This window comes from Panthera leo, chromosome B1 (assembly GCF_018350215.1).
Source record: "Panthera leo isolate Ple1 chromosome B1, P.leo_Ple1_pat1.1, whole genome shotgun sequence".
Taxonomy (NCBI): Eukaryota; Metazoa; Chordata; class Mammalia; order Carnivora; family Felidae; genus Panthera; species Panthera leo.
In genome coordinates, this window is record NC_056682.1 from 2,942,283 (window position 1) to 2,955,677 (window position 13,395).

The window sequence follows — 13,395 nt, forward strand, 5'->3', positions numbered from 1 at the left end:
TCAAAATGTCGAATATTTCTCTTTGTTGAAGAACCATCAATGAAGTGTTAATTTTTTTTCTAAATGTTAGCAAATATGCTGGTTCAAAGAAATTTAGCAGCATGAAAAGAAAAGAGGGATCGAGAGAGATGGAAACAGAGAGGACGGACGGACAGAAGGAGAGAAGGAAGGAAGAAAAGAGAGATGGAGAGAGGGAAGGACTAGGGGCTCCCTTAGTCCCTTAATTTACAACTATTCCCTCAACATTATTGTGGCAGCTGAGCTCCTGGCCACTTAGCGAGGTACACATCAGTACTGATTTAGTCCCTCACCCAGTGTTGAGTTAGAAACACAGTCTTCTTTTGCATCATGGCCCATGGATCTGACCAAAAAGGGTTTTGATACTAATAATAAAACTGTTCTAACGGAGCCTTTTTCTGAGTGCACATGTGCCAAAGTCGGGGCCACTGACTGCTGTGGTCTGCAAAGGCTTATGAACACCCAACACATTGGTCACCATGAAGATGAATGCAAACAACTGCTGAATCGCTGACATTTTATTTATGTCCCAAGGTATGTACAACATGGGAAACTAGGGCAAGACTAGACACTTGCAGAACGCACTCGCGGTTTGGGTATCAAATCAAACAGCAGGGACACGGCTTAAAATACGCTCGTTTCAGATGTTCATATGCAGACTTCAGATGCATTTATCCAGAGATACGTTTTGAAATTCATAGAATGACACAGTCAAGGAAGAAATGAAAGCCAGCAAGCAGATCAAGGGGGAACAAAAGTTAAAGATGGCCAATATCTCCAAGTGAAGGCAACAGTAGAGGTGGCCTTTTACGGACTTGGAATCAAACTTGAAATGGAACAGAATTATGGCAATTATGGTCTTATGAAAAAATTAGCATTTTAATCAGGATAAAGTATCCAGCCACATATCAAACCTCTTAACACACATCAGGAGATGGAACAGAACAGAGCCCAGTTCTAATCTGGTTTAAAACAGAATTACTTAGCTATCTAATTTTCAGTGACTTGTGTCCGATTTGACATCATAAAGCCAAAATGAAGGGATTGAAATAAGCATAGCCTAGCTATCCTTTCATTATCTCATGAAATGCTGACAAAAATGTGTTATTACAACAAGAAAAATCAATCTGAATGTCCATTTGGTGGAATTTACGGAGCATCTTATTGTTGTGCTCTGAGTATCGTCCACACTGAAAATTAAGTGTCAGGAAAAGTCACCTGCACAAAGAACGTTTGATTTTGGATTTGACAAAACTTTAAAAAGTAATGTGACCCTGACTTCTGAGTGAAACCTTCATTTTTTTTTTTTTTTTTTTGGATGATAGACCTTGTGAATATTAAGTGCTCTATTTACTATCTTCTGTGCATAATAAATGCACGGCAAGAGTGACTCTTCTGAAGTGTCCTTTATAGCCTGCCTACATACGCCTCTAGATGGTCAAAGACATGGTCATTTTGGACAGCGTGGCCTGCAAAGTTGGTGCAGTAGTTTTTAAACAGAAAAGGCAGAGACAAAGGAAAAAAAAATCACGGTTGTATTTTTGTTGACTGTGCCTTTAGAAAATTTCAAGAAAGCAGAGACAGAAATTCTGTGTCGATGGGGCTTGTGCCAAAGCAACCCAAAATATCAACCGAAATCCGTGACGAGGAAAGAAAACAGGGTAAAAATCATTAGGGCATTTGGTTTTGTGACTAAAAGTGGCTAACGGCCAAATAATGCCCTACTCCATATCCAGCATCTGCATTAATCAGAGCAGCCCCATGAGATGATGTTTTATTATGTTTATTTTAAAGATAAGGAAATGAGGTTCAACAACACTGTTGGTAACTTGGGCACATTCACAACCCCAGTGACTGATGGAACTAAGCTTTCTAGTCAACCCAACTCGGAGCCCCCAGACGTGAGCACTCGCCATACTTCCTGCCCACCCACCCCTCCGCGCAAAGTCCCTCCAGCACTTGGAGAGAAGAGCTGTGTTCTCTCCCTGAGACTGGATGCAGGAGACGGTTGTCACCGGGACAAATAACAGCAACGTGAGACAAAGGTGGTTTTCACATGTTGCCGAAGCAACTAATCATTTTGCCTGTTTAATGAAACTATCGATTGATCCACAGGCATTGGAAAGAAATGACAGAATCAAAAGAGTTATTTGACTAAGCTGGCAGCTGCTTAACTAATGGATCGGATAATCCCTCTCAGCTGGTCCTGGGCAATCCAGTGGTAGGGAATGATTCAAAGCACCCCAGTAAAATCCTCCGTGAACGAAATTCATCAAGAAAGGCAACGATACCACGTTCCGCCTCTGTGGACTATCCCTGTGGCTGCAGGAACTGGGTTCATCTGTGTTTACCGGCAGCACAGCCACGAATGCCCCAAGCAACCCACCACCAGAACTGAAAATCGAGACCACAGGAATATACACGCAGATATTTGAGATCGCGTTTAAAGAAATGAGAGAACTGGGGCGCCTGGGTGGCTCAGTCGGTTAGGCGGCCGACTTCGGCTCAGGTCACGATCTCGCGGTCCGTGAGTTCGAGCCCCGCGTCGGGCTCTGTGCTGACAGCTCAGAGCCTGGAGCCTGTTTCAGATTCTGTGTGTCCCTCTCTCTCTGCCCCTCCCCTGTTCATGCTCTGTCTCTCTCTGTCTCAAAAATGAATAAACGTTAAAAAAAAAAAAAAAAAAAAAAAAAAAAAGAAATGAGAGAACTAACTTTAAAAGTATGGAAATAGAACTTATTTTAAAGAAAACTCTGTAATAACCGTAGCAATTCCTTTTTTTTTTTTTTGTAATTCATGTTAAAGTTTTGGTTTATCATACGGTTTCATACGAAATAATATTTTATCTCTACTCCACTGTGTCAAAACCTCTGGATTTCTACACTTTTGGGTAAAGCAATTTCTACTGAAAATAAAATGTATAAGAATCTTATGAAAAAAACATTTGTGCATTTCTCATCTTATTTCAGTTACAAGTGGCCTTCCCTAAGTTGAAGAAATGCTTCCCAAAACCTGTGACTCCCTCATCCAAAATACCGGAAGTGCTAGATAAAAACCCTGCTGAGTACTCTTCCTGGTGTGGCCAGCGGGGCTGAGACAGGGCACCAAGGGGCAAGCCGCAGGAAGTTCACTGTCACAACGTGACTCCCACCCGGGATTCTCACGCGCAGCAAAATTTCAGAACCCCTGGGCTTAGCAATCATTCTCCTTGGCATTTAATGTTCCAAGTTTAAGTACACATTCACAATAAATCTGACCGTATCGTTGGGTCTTATGCAAGCAAGTTTCCCACGGTGCCCTCTTCTAGATGAACTTCCCAGTGACCCCACAACCTCTATTGTTTAGACTGGTTTCCCAAACCTCGGACAGAGAAAGGGCTAGGAGTAGACCACCCCCCTGCCCCCGATGCACACGCAGAGGCAGTCCCTGAGGCAGGACACCTGGGACAGGAGCAGGCATGAGCACTGACAGCAACAGGCCCAGTGCATGTTCATTCGGAAGAGCTGGTAAGTCTACCGCACTTGATGTAAATTACCCATCACGTTGTCCTTCCAAGGAGGAAATATCTCTTATTATGATCTTCCAACTTGGTTGCCAAGATCATCTTAACAGCAGAAGTTTTCCAGGTGAAACATCTATTGTGTCATCCATAGAAACATGTCATCCCGATCTCCCTCCTTGTCCCACTGGGAAAATAGTAGCTGTGTCCTGGGTGGTAATTACAGGAGATGTTCCAGAATGATCCTAAGATTTTGGTGTTGATAGGACACAATGTGGGAGATTAAGGGGGAGAAATGAAGGGCGCCTCGTGGTTTAGTCGGTTAAGCATCCGACTCTTGACTTTGACTTGGGTCATGATCTCATGGTTTGTGGGACTGAGCCCCGATTCTGCTGACAGTATGGAGGCTGCTTGGGATTCTCTCTCTCCCTCTCTCTCTGACCCTCCTCCACATGTGTGCTCTCTCTCTCTCTAAAATAGATAAATCAACATTTAAAAAAAGGGAGAGATGATCATGAAGGGATAGGATAGTCATCTTTGCTATGTTCCTCTCTGTTTTTTTAAATAAGAAACTTCCAGAGTGTTTAACACAAAATCACACTTTCCTGAGTTTCAGACCCAAACTTGCTATCTCAAAATTTCCAAGCTAGTGATCTGATGTCTGCCTATGACTTGGGAGATCCTGGGAGGAATTATTGCTAAGGTAAGAATGAGGGAAAGAAAAGTTCCAGGGAAGGGTCATGCTGTAGATACAGACAGGGGATGAAACAGAAGAATCCACTCTGGAATAAACGGAGTAAAGGGAAAGAAGAAAGTGATCAATTTGAATTTGAATGGAGTCCGTGACACCTTCAGATGCCCCAGATGAAAATATGTCACACGCAGCTGAAAACGTGGATCTCAAATGCGTGCTTTTGACCACAGGAGAGGAGGTGTTTTGAGCCATGTTATTACAAGGGAGAACCAGCAGAGATAAAAGACCAGAAAGAGATAAAATTAACTTACTTAAGAGTTTCAAAACTCTCCCATGGAGTTGAAAGCGAGGCTGTAAAGTTTTCTCAACATCAGCAAAAAGCGCTGTCATTTTGTAAGCCTCAGAAGGCATTTCTAGCAGGGATGGAAAAATCCCTGTCGGGGGACCTACCACCACTTAGACGCCTTTCCTCTAAATTTGTAACTTCGTTTTTAGAAGGATATTTATAGATTTTAAAATGTATCTCCGGCAAACCCGGTGCATTACATTTAATCTGTAATTTACAGTTGATTCTTGAACAACACAGTTTGAACTGTGTGGGTCCACTTCTGTGCAGCTTTTTTACAGTACAGGACCCTAAGTGTGGTCTCTCTTCCTTAAGATTTTCTCAATGATATTTTCTTTTCTCTAGCTCACCTTATGGTAAAAATATAGTATATACTACAAAATATAACGTACACCATACGTACTCATGTCATCGATAGGCTTCTGGTCAATGGTAACGTTACTATTAACTAAGTTTTTGTGGAATCAGGTCATAGTGGATTTTCAACTATGCAGGGTCAGCGCCCCTGACCTCCAGGTTATTCAAGAGTCAACTGTATCCTGGGGCATAATTACATCATTCTAAAAATCTAGGGCTAATGATATTATCTTGTATGTATTTAGGATTTGAGCCACAAGGTTTCTTTTTGCCTTTCCTTCAAGATACTTTCAAACCGCAGAATTACGCAGTACCAAATATTTAAAAACTTAATTTATTTTAATTATAACATCTCATAAATCTTTTTTCCCATTTTGGTCTTTCTTCAAATAAATATTTTCTTTGGGCTCATAGATCATGATCACAAAGTCAGACAACTTGACTGACTTTTCCCCCTGAATTATTGTATCTTTCACGCTGGTTTACGCACAAACAACATAAGGAAAAATGCCAAACAATAACCTTTTCAATCACAGAATGGTCAAATTGGGAAAATAAGTTAATACAATATTTATACCCCTTCCGGAATAATATATTTCTAATGAGATTTGAAAGCAAAGTGGGAAATACTTGGAATAATAATAAAAAAAACCCAGCTGACTTCTTCATTGGCTGCTGTTGCCGTTTCTGACCCGCCAAGCCCGGTGCTAAACTCCTCCTGGGTTGTTTTAGCGAGTCCTCACCCGAACCCTCTGCGGCTCTGTCAGTTTTTCCCATGAGACAGGCACACCTCCTATCTTGGTAGAGCGTGCGACACCCGACTCAGACTGCGGGGGCCCACGTTTCTGTGAATCTCTGCGTTTAACCAGTGTGGTCATTTGCCTGATGAGCCCGTGACCCCGAAGGGCCTGAGGACCCTGCTGGAATGGCCTGGGTCACGTGTATGTTTGATCCCACCTCCACCGCCTGACTCAAAGATTGTACGAACCCTGTCTTCAGACCCCTATGCTAGGAAACAGGCCGGCCTTTTGAGAGTAACTGAGCTAATACTGGTTAAGCACCTGCAGATGTATTTCCCTATGTTCAGAGAGTTTATGGTCTAAGAAACAAAGCCAAACCAAAAACCTGGAAGAAACAGCCTCTGTAACCTTTGGTGGTCTCTCCCCTTCCTTGTCCCATTTGACCTCTGCTGGCCCCTTAGGGACCTCAGCGGACAGGAAGCTCCCATGAGTTCTCCCCAGGGGGAGCGCCTTTCCACGCTGCCCTCCCTCCCTGGTGGAACACTCGGGGTCGGTCCCCAGCGTGACTGTGCTCGCACACCCGACCGATGCCCACCGGGCCCTCCTGCCTGGGGTTCCTCCTGGCTCCTCTCTGCTGAGCAGGGGGACCCTTCCTTGTTCCGTGTTCTACATCACTGCTGCTGCATCCATCCGGCACACAGGTTTTTCAGCCAAAGCTTTGAAAACCTAATAAAAAACCATGATCTAGGGCAGCGACGTCCACTTGGGCTTAAGTTCATTCATCATCCAACTAACATTTCACATAGATGTCCTCAATCACTATGCACGAGGACATTCAGTAAGGACCTGACCTGGTACACCTATCAGTGTGTGCTCTGGAGAAAAATCACAGGTGGGGAAAACCCAAATTAATGAACTCAACCATGAAGGAAATCATGGCGCAGACAAGGAAAGGCATGGCGGGGAATCAAAATTTCACAAAGACCGTGCGTTTCTGGAAAAGGCCATAATGAGATTTTACTGTACATAACAATTAATGTCATGAATTATTTAAGGTGGCTATCCTGAAAGTTCATAACTAAATCTTATAAAAAGCCATTTTCATAAACCGAAATCAATGCAATACATAATTACAAAAACTTATGGAACAGTATTAAAATGTGTCGCAACCTGAAAAAGCCTTAAAAATTGTTCCAAAGAAACAACAACCATTATTAAATTCCAGAAATAGATTCTAAAAGGTGGTATTATGAATAAAGAGAGGGATAATTGAATTAGGGATGCTACATATACCTCGTGTGCCTACTATATCATCATCCATCTAATTTAATTTGCCTTGAAAAGAGCTGCATGGCTGAATTGATTTTTTAATAACTTTCTGTTCTTGAAGTTATTCTGCCAAAGCTTTATTTAAATCTGTAAGCCACTTTCAATTAAAGACAGTTATGTCAACAGAATAAGGCACATTTTTTTTTTCTTCAGCTGAATTCTTTCCAAGATAGAAATTACAAAGTTGAAACTACAGGAATTAAATAAAAAAACAAAAACAAAACAAAAAAAAAAAACAAAAAACAACAACTTTCACTTACCATAGCCAACAGGTAGCTGGATTTTCCAGGTGCAATCCAGGTTGTTGGGGTACGCGCCCGGAAACCCTGGGCTCAAGATCACTCCCCCCATGCTGCTCAGTGTCCCTCCGCAGGTTGCTGCAAAGTGGACAAGGGTACTTAGTGCTGGGGGTCGTGGCTTTCTAGCAAGGGGATTTAATTCCAGCTGCTCTATGGGATCGTGCTAGGTAAGAGCAAGTCTGCAGAAGTGGATTCACCCTCAATCACAGCACACAAACAGCGCGATGCACTTCAGTTACCCTCGGGTCTGGTCCTTCCTCTCGGGCGTCAACTATTTAAGAACAAAGACGGTTTTTCCAAATGGATCTGCTTCTGGTACGTGGAGACTCAGGAAAGGCGACTAAATGTCAAGTGCCGTGCAATTTCATGCATGTTAGTCCCGATGGCTTCCAGGTTACAGGTTGCTATTCATTGAGTGGTAGCATTAGTTACTCTCTATTCATTGATAACTATGTGCTACCCAACAGGCTGAGTAAATACACTGCAGAACTTAATTCTCATACAACCCTAAAAAGTTCGTGTTATTACCCATTTTACAGATAAGGAAACCAAGCCTGAAGAGATGAAAAGTTTGCCTAAGCGACGCGGTCAGAATACTATGCCAGCTCTGTCTGGTTCTAGGACCGACGTTTTAACCAGCATACGTTTCCTTTGGGATTCTTTTCTGTTTTGGGGTGCGGCTCACTAAACCCACTTTCTCCCCAGGAAACCTTACATCCATCGTCATGACAGGGTGTTAACGTAAGCTCCCACATCCGGCCGGACTTCTGTCACTCACATTTTATGCTACTGTAGCTGAGGTTTGGCTATAAAGAAACAACTGATTTTATAACACACTTGTCAAATAATATGTGTGTAAGCAGATGAAATTCGAATCCCTGACCATTTGTGACCTATTAAAATGGCAACTTCTTGTATCTGGAAGTCATAATGCAAACGCTGTCACTTCTTCCAGGAAGTCACATTAAAAAGCTTTATTGCTATTCTAACAGTGTTCTCATTAGGCAAAATAGTTTGTGGAAGGCCTTCTTTCAGAGAGCTCTCAGGACCTGTGCGGAATACTTTTTTTTGCTTTTTTAATCACCAACATAGAAAAATTTTATGTGTCGAGGATACAGTTGATAGGAGGAAAAATCTAAAGTCTTAAAAAATCCAGTCCAGTAAGTATGGTGATCGCCCAAGCTAGGGAATCGTGATCTGGATTTCAACATTGTATAAGTTATTAATGAAATAGGCTTTAAAAAAAATTAAGTAATGCAGTTTTGTGGGACGAATGAATAATTCCAGCAAAACCCTGAATGTGAACTTTGTTGTTGTTTAGAGCAGAACCTGTCAAGGTGACCTCTTTGTGGGAGAACAAGTATGTGAAAATCTAGCTGCTGGGATGCATTTTACCCACGAGTCTATCAGTTCTGGTGAAGGCATGTTGGTGGATCTGCACGGCATCCCTAAATATACTGAGCAGTGATCTCCCTTCCCTGGGGCTCTCATCTTGCAATGAGAATAAGTATGTATGTCCAACCACAGGGAAAACAGACATGAAAATGCTGTATCAATGACAGCAACACTGAGACAAATGTGAAGTAAAGGCGACATTTTTAAATAGACCCTTTTGATTTTGAACACAGTTTTTATGAAAAGAAGATTGGGAATTAGAAAATATAAATATCTATGTATGTCTTTTTTTTTAATTCTTTAATATTTATTTATTTATTTATTTTGAGAGAGAGAGAGAGACACAGACTGTGCGTGGGAGAGGGGCAGGAAGAGAGGGAGAGAGAGAATCCATAGCAGGCTCTGAGCTGTCAGCACAGAGCCCGAGGCGGGGCTCGAGCTCATGGACCGAGAGATCCTGACCTGAGGCACCCAGGCGCCCCTCCATGTACGTCTTCGATTGAGGACTGGGATAGTCTCACATGAATAGCTGACCCAGCACTTGGATGCTGGACGTCATCATCAATAGTCATCATCAACAGTTTACCAAACAAACTTTGTTTATCATGGGCCAACGATCAGGGTTGTGAAGACAGAGACAAGGGCCTGGATATTGCGTAGATCTCCTTTCAAATATACAGTGGCAACCTGATTCCTTGAGTATTTAGTTACCATTACACGTAATCCTCACTTAGTTTACCTAAAAATATGAAAGTCATTGACTAGGCATGCAAACAGAGCTCCCAAAAGATGACTGTCAATCTTCTTTCCTTTGTGATGTTTTCAAACTCCACCAATGGACTTGTCTTACTTTATACTTGTCCACTGTTCCAATTGCTGAAGCCTCAGCCTTCTTCCCAGGGCTTACTGGTCCACTACCATTGGTAGACTGACTTCCTGCCTCCTGCCGGAGACACTCCCTCCACACCTGACCCTCTCTTATAGTTAAGCAGCCTATGCAGGGAGTTACTGGCAAATATGGTGTCTCCAAAGGTCAAGGTGTTTATTGGAATAAAGTAGCTGGGGACCTGACATCTTACTGGGTTTATTTATTTTCTTTTGTGCAGATTCCTGACTTTTTGGTAACCATATGTGGAACTTTAATCCAGGGCACAGGCCATGCCCTGCAGGAGAGACCCCACGGTGTAGAGAATACCAGCTCAGAGGCAGGGCCCTGGCAAACGGCGTGGCCAGTCTGGGGCTTGCTGTCACGTTCAAAGTGGTTAATATTGGTTGAGCTCTGAGAGTGGTGCTTGACACTCAGTAACCTGTAGAGAAGTGTTTTGATATAACTTGTCTTCATTAGTACTTGAAATTTCCAAGAGCTAATAAATAAAATATTATCTCTCTATGGATTTCTAGTCTTAAAATTCCCCAGTTTGGATTAATCAGAAGCCATTAGCTTAAAAAAAAAAAAAAAAAAAAAAAAAAAAGAAAAGAAAAGAAAAAAGAAAAAAACAAAAACAAAAACAACCTTCCGCTCTCTCAGATCAGACTTTGAGACTTATTGTGGGTTGTTTGTGAGTCTTCCAACGAAAAACCTTTCTCTAGAGCTTGTAAACAGTTAGGAGCCAGCAGGTGTTACGGAAGCTGACGTATCTTCGACATTTGCTAATACAGGAGACGTGCTAATGCTAAGTCGAAGATAAAAATCAATTATACTTGACGAATATAGGTTAACTATTTGAATAAAACATGCCCTCACGTAACACTGGGTGCCATGGCACGTCATTTGGTTGAATCCCCGTGGTGAGCTGATTTCATTTCAAAGTTAAAAATGTTTCAGTCCCCAGGTTTAAGGGAAGGTTCTTCATTTACAAATAAATAGGAAGATGGATGTTCTGAAGGTAAGAGGCAGGGAGGAGGAGGCGGTCCCCCGAAGGTGGTACCCCTGTTACTGTTTCTCCCTTCCAGGTCGCGCCTGGGATGTCAAATCTCTACAGAAAGTGTCAACGTTTTAGGTGACGTGCTAATCTAGACATTTATTTTTACCAAGAAATCACTCTCAGGTAAAAGGTATTGGTCACCAGGGAACGTTTTCACTTTTAAACGAACATGCTTCGATGAACATAACAGGACAGCCACTGTTTCCCGCACGAGACTGTCATAAAGGCCGCGGTTCTGTTGTAAACGTTTGGTTCCGTTTTATCTTCCTCTGTGCACAGCTCCATCTGTGTCCCGTTCTAGGTGATTAAGTTGTATATTACTAAAAACCATTTAATACCTAGGATTTGCGTGAGGGGTCGGAAAACCAGGCTTGCAGAGGAACACGTAACAGAGCGTAACTCCCTTGCTTTACCCGCGGGTGCCGGAAAAACGCACTAAGCGATCACGGTCCTCGGCGAATGGATCGTGAACAATGTGTGACCAGCTCAGAGGACACTTTTAAGGATGTTTGTGCCCTTTAAAATCACCTGCATTCTGGGATGCCTGGGTGGCTCCCAGTTGGTTGAGTGTCAGACTCTTGGTTTCAGCTCAGGTCGTGATCTCATGGTTCCTGGGTCTGGGCCCGAGTCGGCCTCTGGGCTGGCAGTGTGAGTCTGCTCGGGATTCTCCCCCCACCACCCACCCCTCTCTCTTTCTCATTCTGCATTACCCCTCCCCCTGCGGCTCTCTCTCTCTCTCTCTCTCAAAATAAATAAACGAACTTAAAAATCATCTGCATTCATTCAGGAAAGTTGCCCACTCGCTCCTGAAATGGCACACGCAATATGAAGGTGCTTGAAGGCAGTTGTGGAGACAAGGCGCTTCTGAGTGCACTAAGAACAAGGCGTCCATGATCACTGCGGTACCAGTCCAGATTGTCTGACCGTCGGTCACTTACGGGTCATTCAGGCATCGGGGTCACCGAGAGCCCAGTGCGCTAACTGTACCGTGGTGACTGACACCTGGCTCTGCCTCTAAGGTCCTTGGGACTGCAGGGAGGGCCATTCGAGTTACAGAAAGTGACAGTCCAGCTGCACAAGGAAGAGCAGAGTCACGCTCACTGTAGCAACGACTTTCTGTCACTGCTGTTTTCCAACCGGAGGGTGGGAGCCCGGACAGGGCTGGGGGGAGGGTAAGGCCAGTGAGGCAAGTCCCCCGGGTGCCAACTTTAAGAAGGTGCCCGGATCCTCAAGCCATCTGTTGGTGCAACTTCAAAAGTAATGCAAATGACAGCAGCGACAACAACAGCCAGAAACAAACCCTGTGATGAACAAAATATCAACATTTCAAATACCGATGGGAGGTACTCCTACCTTCCCTGGCCTTGGCCCTTGATGCGGGGGCGCAGGTGCAGGAGGCGGGGCTCAGGCAGGGCTTGTGCCTGGAGGCGGGAACTAGCAGGCACCCTGGGGCATCCCGGGGGGCATGCAGAGCAGGGGTGTGTGCAAGTTGGGGGGGTGGGGGGGTTGAGCTGCAGGGCCAGGAGCAAGGACTCTCGTTCCCCTGCTGTCCTAGGAGGTGCCCCGAAACCAGGGGCTGTAGGGTAGGCTCGTGTGCAGATGGCCGGCAACCACTTAGCAGGGGACTACGAGGCACTCAAAGCCTGTGAGATCCTAAAGCCGAGGCCTCGGGGGGGAGACTCACAACTGGGGAGCATTGAGGTCGCAGGCCCACGAGGGCAAAGAACCCCGGATTTGGTGAGTGAGAAGGAAGCTGAGCTAACATCCGGGTTATTCAAGAAAGGTGACCATCACGGTGTTCACCTGGGAAGGGGGTACAGTGTTTGAAGAAGGCAACAGGTGTGCAGGTCGGGCACACGGAGTCCACAGGTGAGGTCAGCACCGGACAAAGCCGTGTGGTCACCTGAGCTGTGAGTAAAGGTGTCTGAGTCAGACCTACAGCTGATGGGCAGTGGGCGGGGCTCGAGGCCTGGGCGGCAGGAACGCCACGTAGATTTTAAAGAGTCAAGACACCGCACGTGGCCTCACACTCCAAGGTTTCCCACAGAGGAGGGAAATGGAAACCACCTGCCGTTCCAGGGAACCCCTGGGACTCTCGACAACCGCTAACTGGGCCCCAGGGCACATCTTCGTCTTTAAAAGGCTGGGTTGGCACGTGCTTCCCTAAAGGGGCGGGCTGCACCCCATCCTAGGGGACACGTCTGCAGCGGCTGGGTGGGGGGGCGCCTCTCTGTTTCTCCTATACGATACCATCCCTCCCACTTCACATCATTTATTTGGACTTCTGACTTTGTTTTCTGGAAACCTGATTTTCCTGAGGCCCCAAGGCTGACACGGAACAACGTTCAGGCTTTCAGACCTGCTGTGCTCATTCCCTCTCATAATTAATCCACTGGCCCTTCTGATACAAATGTAATTGGAGTCCGGTGCCTGGAGCCCGCGATCTCACACCTACTCCGCGCAGGCTGGTCGGAAGATGATGAAAAAGCCGAACTAGTACACCCCGTGGGAGAAGACGCCTGGGCCATCTTCCTCGTGCCTCGACCGCGTTATGGTGTTCGTGTTAAGTAACAAGAGCTTCGAGAGGAGTTGCAACGTGTGCAGCCCCAAAGAGGAGCTCGAGGGGCTGGCCGCCGTGCTGCTGACAGCGCAGGTGCGCCTCTAGGCGGTGTCGCGGGCGCGTCCTTACCGATGCACAGGGGAGACGGGTAGTTCCAGCGGCGAACGGTTCCCGGCATACAAGAAATGTGGGAGCGGCCCTGTGGGAGACAAGGAAATGGACTTCACGTCACTGGA

General features: G+C 45.0%; 1 protein-coding gene across 1 annotated transcript in view; it reads right to left on the bottom strand.

Annotated features, from left to right (window-relative positions):
* The window catches only part of CSMD1 (CUB and Sushi multiple domains 1), a 681,511-nt gene that overhangs the window by 177,059 nt on the left and 491,057 nt on the right, over positions 1-13,395 (bottom strand). Inside the window, 2 exon segments of the mRNA XM_042934172.1 lie at positions 7,241-7,357; positions 13,289-13,358. Of these exon segments, the coding sequence (XP_042790106.1) occupies positions 7,241-7,357; positions 13,289-13,358 (187 nt within the window).